The sequence below is a fragment of the Xenopus tropicalis genome, chromosome 6 (assembly GCF_000004195.4).
Source record: "Xenopus tropicalis strain Nigerian chromosome 6, UCB_Xtro_10.0, whole genome shotgun sequence".
Lineage (NCBI taxonomy): Eukaryota > Metazoa > Chordata > Amphibia > Anura > Pipidae > Xenopus > Xenopus tropicalis.
This window is the reverse complement of record NC_030682.2, coordinates 5,810,749-5,821,438: the sequence shown is the minus strand read 5'-3', so window position 1 is coordinate 5,821,438 and position 10,690 is coordinate 5,810,749. Positions and strand designations below refer to the sequence as shown.

The following is a 10,690-nucleotide window of genomic DNA, read 5'->3' as shown; positions in this document are numbered from 1 at the left end:
CTATTCTGTATGGGGGGCCAATGCGGGGCCGGCGGTATTCTGTATGTGGGGCTGATATGTGCCTGGCAGTAATTGGTATGTGGGGCTGAGGTGGGGGTAATTGGCATAACTCGATAGCTTGTTGTTGCCCATAACTGGTTTAGAGAAGCTTCTCTTCCCCTCACAGTACGGTCTTTTAACCCTTCAAGCACCATCCAGCCTGGTCCAGTCCATACGCTTGCACCGGCGCGTAGAATCGACTTGGCAAAACGCAGAAATTTAGATGCAACGTGAAAAAAATTCACATTTTGATAAATCTGCCCATAGAAGTAAACTCAAAAGCCAGGGTGCAACTCTAGCCTTAGCTTTATTTTGGCTTTGCCTGAGAACCCCCAATGGTCAGGGATACAAATTCTGAATACAGCGCTAGAAACCATTAGTAAAGCAGTACGGGAATAATGGCTGGGCTATGGGAGCAATGTGCATTGTCCTACATTTGCTTAAAATTCCTGTTTTCTTCCCCAGCCGGAGAAGGATAATGTGATCTCCTTGCTAGAAATATATGATCCCCCTCTGATGTAGAATGGGGGTGCTGAGGCTGCGCAGGGGGGGCCGGACCCCACGCAGCAACAAGACCCACCATTTGCCTGAAGATCTGATTTTGTTGCTCCATGAGCTGCAGGTGATGAGATAAGAAGCGTTCCTGCCCTTCCCTCAACAGTCGCACCTCTCGGATGAGAGCGCCCATGCCTTTGTATGAATCCGGAGTCTCCTCCCATAGCTCAGGCGGGGGAGGAGCTTGCATTTCATTCAACCTATGGCTCGGGGCCACTGCACTTTCTGGCGTCCTCTGTGTAGTTCCAGGCGAACATTCCACCGCCGGTTCTGACCGCACAGACGAGCGCTTGGGGAGGAGTACAGGCGCTAACGTTGATAGTGTATCCGCTGTGTCTACCACTCGTAACCTTCTTCTGTTCGACTCGGCATCACCTGAGGGAACACGGAACGTCCGTTTTATTATCCCAATCCGTGAATGTACCCAGCATGCTCAGCAACAAAGAACTTGGAACAAACTCCATACAGCCAATAACTTGGCACCATTGGCGATACTAAATATCTGCACTCACTTGATTGGTTGGAGGCCGTATCTATATCAGCCGGCGGCTCCGTGACTTGGGAAAATCCGGCAGGAACACACATGGCTGGAAAACAACAAAATAATAAATGTCCTTGTGTAATAAACATACATATGATATAAAGCAGGTGTGGGAAAACCAGTAGAGTTTGGTTTAGACTTGGGTCGGGGCTCACATCTGGACTCCACACCGGGTCTTGCACAAACTCCTTAGATAAAACATGGGTCCATTTTGATGGAGACACTCAACGATGACAGGTAAGTTCTACAAGGGACACCTGAGTTCAGATCTGAACTGGAATTTAAATTTGGCCTAGGTATTACATAGTAACATAGTAAGTTGGGTTGAAGAAAGACATACGTCCATCACGTTCAACCATAATGCCTATATGTAACCTGCCTAACTGCCAGTTGCTCCAGAGGAAGGCAAAAAGCCCCATCTGAAGCCTCTCCAATTTGCCCCAGAGGGGAAACAATGCTCCAAAGGGCCTACACCAGTATAAAGAGTTGGTAACTGTTTATGGCATCTTGGAACAGCCCCCTGCTGTCAGTCCAGACCCCCATAGGTGTCACCTGAAAGACAACCTAGGGCAGGTAACATATTGGGATACGTAATACACAAATATATCCAATAATACAGAGGTGTTACATAAATAATACAGATATATAAACATTTCTGGTATAGGCAAGATGTACAGAACAAAAAGATGACTTGACTATAGGTTTAGTAGTTAGCAGGCCATGGTGTAAATGCTGTCTATGCAGAACTTCTTTGATTGGACTAGATTTGGCCAATGGGATTCTTTGGGTGGGTTAGCATTAACCTATAGGATCCTTACTAGTGACTGTACATTCTGCTCTTCTGACTTTGCCCCCCTCTCTTTCCGCTGGTTAGACAGAAAGCTTGCTGTGGGCAAAGGTGGCCGTACATTATAGGATTTGCCCCTTTGGCGAGATCTTTCCCCGACATACCGACCTAAGGTGGGTGATATCAGGCCAATTCAATTGTTTGGCCCTAGGTGCTCCTATTTCTCTGTCCCTCATGCTCCTGGGCTCTTTCCTATGGTCAAACACCTCTTGGGTAAGTGAATACCGTCTCCCTAGCAAGGGCTGTGCTGTTTCCATCATTCATTACCTCAGGATAGTGGTACATTTGTCTTAAAGGAAAACTATACCCCCAACAATGTAGGTCTCTATAAAAATATACTGCATTAATGTAAAACCCTGCTTCATCTAAATAAACCATTTTAATATAAATATACTCTTTAGCAGTATGTGCCATTGGGTAATCCTAAATAGAAAACTGCCATTTTAAGTACTAAGCCCCGCCCCCTGGGATCATAGGATTCACAGTGCACACAAACAAGCCAAGGCACACATACATGCTAGGCCCCATCAGCCAATGAATGGGCAGAGTTCTGCCTTTTGCTCCCACACTACTTCCAGTTAGAGCTGCATCACTTCCTGTCAGCTGATCTCTGAGGGAGCACACAGCCCATCACTAAATGGCGGCTCAAGGGAAAGGATGTAAAAGGGCAATATTTACTGATATATATATAACAGTATGGTGAGATTCTTTAATAGGTCACTTAATACAAACTGTTGGTTAAGTATAGTTTCCCTTTAAAGGAACATCAATGAGTATACTTCTGGGGTGCCACCTAGTGGTGGCGGGAAAATTGACAGTTACCAATTGAAATATTTAGCAAAAACTTACAGCAGTGGCAAAGGTCAGTTAGGGGGAGATTAGGGGTGAACATTTTGCTAGATATTTTCTGTGCTATTCGTGGAAATATAAGTGAATGACCAATACTCTTCCACATCTGTATCCAATGGGCCAAAGAGTTGGACCTCCCAGTGGGGCTTGGACTGTAAAAGTCTGACTGCCATTGACTTACAGGGATCCTCAGAGGAAGAGTCATCTCCTTCAAAGGCCTCTGTGTCTGGCCCCAGGGGGGACAGTCTGCCCGGGGGCACACGCTGAGGAGATATCACCGTTCCTCCTGGGTGGGTGTTGTGGCGAATTCTTGCACGAGAGCGCGTTGAGGGTCCCCCCACTTCTGTTGGTGATAAAATATCATGTTAGACCCTCTCCTCTAAGCAACTGAGTGTGTATTTTAGATGACAGCGGCACAACAGAATGTCAGTATCCCCTCCAGGACAGGCGAATGGGGAAGGCGATTAAAGGAGAAGGAAAGGTAAAAACTCAGTAGCTTTATCAGAAAGGTCTATGTAAGTACAGCCATAAGCACTCACAGAAACGCTGCACTCTATCAAAAGATTTCTTGTGTCTAATTCCTGTGCCACAGACACGCAGCTCTCTGCTCTCTCCTGCTCCCACCTTCCTCAAGAATGCTAAGAACTCACTCCCCCCCTTAGGAACGTGGATCTGAGCCAATCAGCAGGAAGCTGACTAACTGAGCATGTTCACTTGGTCTGGGTGTCTGTGCAGGAGCAAGGCATTATGGGAACTTTCTTTACACAGCTCAGCATTTTTTCTTCCCGTTTGGCTTCAGATCTTCTGAACAGGTGAAATTTGGGGAGACTTAAGGGCACTATTGAGACAACTGAAGGTATGCCTGCAGCTTGAGATTAACTTTTTATTAGCCTTTCCTTCTCCTTTAAGATTAAAGGAGAAGGAAAGGCATTTTACTGCCAATAGATTAGCCACATTAGTGCCAGTTAGAACCCTATAATTATTCTGCAGAAACCATTACCATACCTGAGTAAAGAGCTTAAGAAGCTTTCTCTGTTTGCGTAAGATAGCAGCTGCCATTTTAGGTAGCTTCCTGCTGCAGCTCTAGCTGTTATAGCTGAGATCACACAATCCTAGGGGAGGGGGGAGGGAGTTCTTAGCATTCTGGTGGGAGGGGAGAGAGGAGAGAACTGAGCAGACTCTGGCCCAGACACTGGAACATCATGTTTACAAAAAAGAGACAAGAAATCCTGTTTCTTTGGATAGAGGACTGCAGCATTACTGTGAGTGCTTATGACTGTATTTACATAGACCTTTCTGATAAAGCTACTGAGTTTGTACCTTTCTCCTTTAAGATTAGAAGGCTATTGTGGGTGCTGGGAGTTGTAGGCCCACAACATGTAAAGGCTACAGGCTACTGATTGCAGTTTTGTGCTTACCAGGGTGATCGATGTCCCAATCCCTGTCTCCTCCTTCCAGCTCTAGACCCAGCAGTTGGTGCAGCTGTTCTTCATACGGAAAGAGCCCCAGGTACTGCGGCGGGACCCCGCCTGATCCCCGGATCTGTTTCCTGGCAGCCGAGAGCTTCTTCTTCAGGAGCCGCTTAATGTCCTGGTAGCGCTTCTTGCAGTTGGCGACCGAGCGCTGGAAATTGCTGACAGAGTTGACAGCGTCTCTAATCTCCCCCCATATTGCCTTCTTCCTGCAGGCGGGGGTTCGGGCTGCCCCCTTCCCAATGATGTAGTCATAATGTTGCACAATCTTGTCCATCAGCGCATTGTTCTCCCCAGAAGAGAAGCGGGCAGCCCGCCCTGAGGTGCCAACCACTCTCTCCCTTTGGTTCCGAATCACAGGCCCGCGATGCCCATCCTTCTCTGCACTCAGAGAGAAAAAAAAATAGTAGGGGGTTATGTAATTAAGGCACTGAGTTTGCCCAGGAGCAGTAACCCATAACAACCAACCAGCAGGTAGCATTTACTGGTCACCTGTGCAAATGTAAACATCTTATTGGTTGCTATGGGTTACTGCTCCTGGGCAAACTTAGTGCCTTTAATTACATATGGGGGATCGTTTCCAATTAGGATGAACTTGCATGAGCCCAAAGGAACCTCCCACTGGTTGAGTCCAACATTTCCCACCCCCAAACGCCCCGTTATATGTCTGTACTTTCTACTGAGCTCCGATTATAATTGATGACATCACTAATCACTGTTTATAAGGATATAGTTTACAGTTTGATCCCATAGGGAAATGACCCAACTGTATATTATGTAGTAAATGGATTAATATACAATAAATATGTCATAAAGGGATGAGGCTGAAGGGGATACTTTTTATTGTAATATACAAGTTTTAGTGGGTCATGTGACAGAAATTACATCACTAGGCTCCGATTATAACTGATGACATCACTAAGCACTGTTTATAAGGATATATACATATACTGTGTATATTATATATATATATATATATATACACACACACAAACAGCACAGAGAATGAACGTCATTCCCTTACTGCAGGGATCCCCAACCTTTACTACTTGTGAGCAACAGTCAAATGTAAAAAGAAGTGGAGAGCAACACTAGCATTATAAAGTTTCATGGAGGAGCCAAATAAGGGCTGTGATTGGCTATTAGGGGCCTCTATGCACCCTATCAGCTTACAGGGGGCTTTATTTGGTAGGAAATCTTGTTTTTATTCAACCAAAACTTGCCCCCAAGTCAGGAATTCAAAAATAACTCCCTGGTTTGGGGGCACTGAGAGCAACATCCAAGGGGTTGGGGAGCAACATGTTGCCCCAGAGCCACTGGTTGGGGATCACTGCCTTACTGTATTGGCTGGACTACTTACCATTGTTTATTGTAGGGAACATTTCCAGTTCCTCCTCTTCTACCTTTATCTGTAATATTTCTGGTTCATTGTCTGTGTAACCTGCCAGCAAGAGGGGGTTAGAGCAGTAAGAGACAGACCTTGCCAACATGCACATACCTGTACCTGCAGAGCAGAGAACTTGCACATTTTTTTTTTTAATTTAGAAACATGACATGGGGCTAGCTATATTTTTAGTTTTCCAGGTGCCCTCAGTCATGTGATTTGTGGTCTGATAATCACTTTACTACTGCGCTGCAAGTTGGAGTGATATCCCCCCCCCCCTCACCCCCAGCAGCCGATCAGCAGAACAATGGGAAGGGAGCAAGATAGCAGCTCCCAGTAGGTATCAGTATAGCACTCAATAGTAAGAAATCCAAGTCCGGCTTGGGACTCCTCCAGTTACATGGGAGTAGGAGAAACAATAGGTTAGCTGAAAGCAGTTCTAATGTGTAGCGCTGGCATTGTTACCCTATCTGTGGATGTATCCCACACTCTCTGTGGATCACTCCCTTCAGCTCCACATTATGGCTCTAGCCCACGTGTGCTTCTGAACAATCATTTCTCCTAAACTTATGTTGTGTAAAGCAAAATGGTTCCTGTAGTACAGACATCACTCACCAGAATCCATTTCCCTCTTTATTGGGATGGCATGGTGCTTACTCCCCAGCTCCTCATTCTCCAACTTCACCTCTATCCTCCTTATTTTAATCTCCGGAGATGCTGGGAACAAGAGGGAATAAAATGAGTGCTTGTCACATGATACCAGAGTAGAAAAGATCGTATTGGCCACAATACACAGGCAAGAGTGCTTCCTGTCTAACAGCCTTAAAGGGAAAGTTATAATGTATAAGCAAAATGTTATTCATATACTTCTCCATGGGGGCGCACTGTATTCATGTTGTACAGGGTAATACAGCCCAGTGATCCTAACCAGTGCCACCATCAGAAATTACGGGGCCCCTCACAACAACATTTTCTGGGCCTCCCCTCCTCCCACACCCCCAATGGCCCCTCCCCCAATGACCCCTCCCATCAATACACAGGACATACAGACATTGGTAGCCAGGGCCCCCTAAAACTTTGGTAGCCAGGGCCCCCCTAAAACATTGGTGGCCAGGGGTTACATTTTGCATTGGTGCCAGGGCAGGTACCCCCTAACTCATTGCTAGCCAGCCCAGGGCCCATTAAAACATTGGTGGTCCTCCCCCAAATTACTCATACTATGGCCTGTTCCCCGCTGCTTCCTTCCGCATCCTGCGGCTCCCCCCCAGCGTCCTCCTGTTTTTTCCCAGGCCACCCAAGCATCCTCCTGCTCCCCCGCAGCATCCTTCTGCTTCCTCCCAGGCCCTCCAAGCATCCTCCGGCTCCCCCCAGGCCCACCCAAGCATCCTCTTGCTCCCCCCCATCATCCTTCTGCTTCCTCCCTGGCCCCCCAAGCATTCTCTGGCTCCCCCAAGCATCCTCCTGCTCCCCCCAGCATCCTCCTGCTTCCCTCAGCCCCCCCAAGCATCCTTCAGCTTCCCCCAGGGCCCCCAAGCATCTTCCAGTTCCCCCTTCCCTCCCCCCCAGTGGCCTCCTGCTTCCTCCGGCTCCAGTGGTGTCCTTCGCTATGTGCCGCGGCTCCCCACTACTTCTGCGCTTTTATAAGGTCGCACCCCATGCGTGTGACATCAGTACGCACGGACGCAACCATATAAAAGCGCAGATGTAGCGGGGAGCCGCAGCACATAGCGAAGGACACAACTAAAGACAGGGCCCGGACTTGATTAAAGGGGGCCCGAGCTAAGAAAACTCTAGCACGGCCGGGCCCGGGATGATTGTCCCCCCTGTGCCCCCCTGATCCTCACTAATATTCCCCACCCCCAAGGTAAATATCTACTCACAGAATATGTACGACTCCATGTTGGTTCTGCGGGGTGCTCCTCTGGCTGCGCAGGTAGGGCGAGTGCTTTTGTTCCACATTCACTGTCTGTCTGAGGAGCCGGAGATGCTTCTGAGGGAGCAGCCTGTGTGTGTGGGAAACAACATATAGGGGCCAATTCACTAAAGATCGTTAACGCATAAAGTTTTTTGCGTTAAAAAGTGTTAGAAAAAAAAAAGCATTATCACAAAGCGTTATTTCCATGGCATCGAGGTAATTATCGCATAGAAATAATACTAACACATGACTTACAGACATATTTGAAGTGTTAAAAGAATATGGCGATAATTACTGTGAAACTTAGCGCCTCCCAGGAGTAGGCGTTACTGAAGAACATGGCAGCTGGTGATTGGCTGTGGGGACAAGATGGAGTCTGCAGTCGGATTGTTTGAAGTATGTGATCACCCTAGGGTGGTGCAGCCTCCAGTTTGCAGGGAAATGGGAATTTTCGGAACAGTAGTTTTCAGAAAGTAACGGTTACGTGCGTAACAGCGAGCGCTAATATCGTGAAATGACGCATAAATATATTGCATGCCTTAAAATAATGCTTAAAAATATGTCATTGCAACATAAATAATGTTAATAACATCGCTTCTTAATTCAGACAAGTGGCCTTGTAGATCGTTAATTCGCAAAATATATAGTGATAATATTTTTAACACATGCAATTAATATCACTAATTTTTTCAGCCTTTAGTGAATCAGCCCCATAGACTATAAACCCTCTAGGCTGCCTGATGCTAGAAGTGGGGGTTTGCTGGGCAGCTATTCCCTGTTAGTCATACCCAGTCCCACAGCCGCCCCTCTCTATCAGCCCCTGCAGCGGGATTAACCCCCAGTCCCACAGCCGCCCCTCTCTATCAGCCCCTGCAGCGGGATTAACCCCCAGTCCCACAGCCGCCCCTCTCTATCAGCCCCTGCAGCGGGATTAACCCCCAGTCCCACAGCCGCCCCTCTCTATCAGCCCCTGCAGCGGGATTAACCCCCAGTCCCACAGCCGCCCCTCTCTATCGGCCCCTGCAGCGGGATTAACCCCCAGTCCCACAGCCGCCCCTCTCTATCAGCCCCTGCAGCGGGATTAACCCCCAGTCCCACAGCTGCCCCTCTCTATCAGCCCCTGCAGCGGGATTAACCCCCAGTCCCACAGCCGCCCCTCTCTATCAGCCCCTGCAGCGGGGATTAACCCCCAGTCCCACAGCCGCCCCTCTCTATCAGCCCCTGCAGCGGGATTAACCCCCAGTCCCACAGCCGCCCCTCTCTATCAGCCCCTGCAGCGGGATTAACCCCCAGTCCCACAGCCGCCCCTCTCTATCGGCCCCTGCAGCGGGATTAACCCCCAGTCCCACAGCCGCCCCTCTCTATCAGCCCCTGCAGCTGGATTAACCCCCAGTCCCACAGCCGCCCCTCTCTATCAGCCCCTGCAGCGGGATTAACCCCCAGTCCCACAGCCGCCCCTCTCTATCAGCCCCTGCAGCGGGATTAACCCCCAGTCCCACAGCTGCCCCTCTCTATCGGCCCCTGCAGCGGGATTAACCCCCAGTCCCACAGCCGCCCCTCTCTATCGGCCCCTGCAGCGGGATTAACCCCCAGTCCCACAGCCGCCCCTCTCTATCAGCCCCTGCAGCGGGATTAACCCCCAGTCCCACAGCCGCCCCTCTCTATCAGCCCCTGCAGCGGGATTAACCCCCAGTCCCACAGCCGCCCCTCTCTATCAGCCCCTGCAGCGGGATTAACCCCCAGTCCCACAGCCGCCCCTCTCTATCAGCCCCTGCAGCGGGATTAACCCCCAGTCCCACAGCCGCCCCTCTCTATCGGCCCCTGCAGCGGGATTAACCCCCAGTCCCACAGCCGCCCCTCTCTATCGGCCCCTGCAGCGGGATTAACCCCCAGTCCCACAGCCGCCCCTCTCTATCAGCCCCTGCAGCGGGATTAACCCCCAGTCCCACAGCCGCCCCTCTCTATCAGCCCCTGCAGCGGGATTAACCCCCAGTCCCACAGCCGCCCCTCTCTATCGGCCCCTGCAGCGGGATTAACCCCCAGTCCCACAGCCGCCCCTCTCTATCAGCCCCTGCAGCGGGATTAACCCCCAGTCCCACAGCCGCCCCTCTCTATCGGCCCCTGCAGCGGGATTAACCCCCAGTCCCACAGCCGCCCCTCTCTATCAGCCCCTGCAGCGGGATTAACCCCCAGTCCCACAGCCGCCCCTCTCTATCAGCCCCTGCAGCGGGATTAACCCCCAGTCCCACAGCCGCCCCTCTCTATCGGCCCCTGCAGCGGGATTAACCCCCAGTCCCACAGACAGTGCAGGGAGGAGGAGGAGGAGGAGGAGGAGGAGGGAAAAGCACTTACCCAGTAGCCCAGGCTGGAGATGTGAGTGCAGGGGGGACAATGCCAGGGACACAGGGGAAGAAGGAGACAAAGAGTTGCAGTAGAAGCAGTAGGACACAAATCCCTGCCGATTCCTCACAGTTTCCCCTTCACACCTCAGCTCTATTCTGGGCTGGGGGGGGGGGAAGAGAAGTGACATTTCTCAGCTCCGCCCCTGGGGAGGTATCCAGGCCTTTTCCTGTGACGCTGACACTTTCAAGTCCCGCCTTTTGGCCGTCAGCCAATGAAACGGCTGCTTTCCATTTAGAACTGTCACTGACACAATAGGGGAGACGCCATGATATTGGTGGTCAGATTGCGAGCGCTTGGGAGCCCAAGGGCAGGAGTCAAAGGTGGAGAAACGGTTCGTGCGGCTTCAGTGCCCTTTCTATATGAGCCCTCCGTGGCACAAGCGCGGGAGTTTATAGTTTCGCTGCCCCTTTGGTCCCGGCTATAGGGAGGTTCCCGGGCTGTGACAGGAGATTTGGTTGAGATGGCGCAGGATGCCAATTGGGTCCAATTATTTAAACGGTCCTTCCTGAGGGAACACTCCTGCCTCCTGCTTGCGCACTGCTGCTGGATCCCTGTTGCTGGGCTCTTTTCCTATGAACTCTGCCTGCTGTACCCCTTGCCTGGAGTTGGACTTTGCTTAAACGCCTGGTTGGACTGGGGGGTGAAGGGCTCACCAGGGCTCCCCCCCCCACAGGCCTTGCAGGTG

General features: G+C 50.4%; 1 protein-coding gene across 2 annotated transcripts; it reads right to left on the bottom strand.

Moving 5' to 3' along the window:
- Positions 1–322: 322 nt before the first annotated feature.
- LOC100492514 (myb-related transcription factor, partner of profilin) lies at positions 323–10,169 on the bottom strand. 2 transcript variants are annotated; one of them, XM_031904370.1, is made up of 8 exons: positions 9,955–10,169; positions 7,568–7,690; positions 6,303–6,404; positions 5,664–5,744; positions 4,250–4,684; positions 3,013–3,174; positions 1,107–1,181; positions 323–969 (listed from the first exon to the last, which is right to left on the bottom strand). In XM_031904370.1, exons 2-8 carry the CDS (start codon positions 7,644–7,646, stop codon positions 470–472), a joined length of 1,434 nt encoding a protein of 477 aa, XP_031760230.1. In that variant the 5' UTR covers positions 7,647–7,690; positions 9,955–10,169; the 3' UTR covers positions 323–469. The 2 variants fall into 2 exon arrangements, with proteins under 2 accessions (XP_031760230.1, XP_031760231.1); XM_031904371.1 differs by lacking the exon at positions 9,955–10,169 and adding an exon at positions 7,898–8,178.
- Positions 10,170–10,690: the final 521 nt, after the last annotated feature.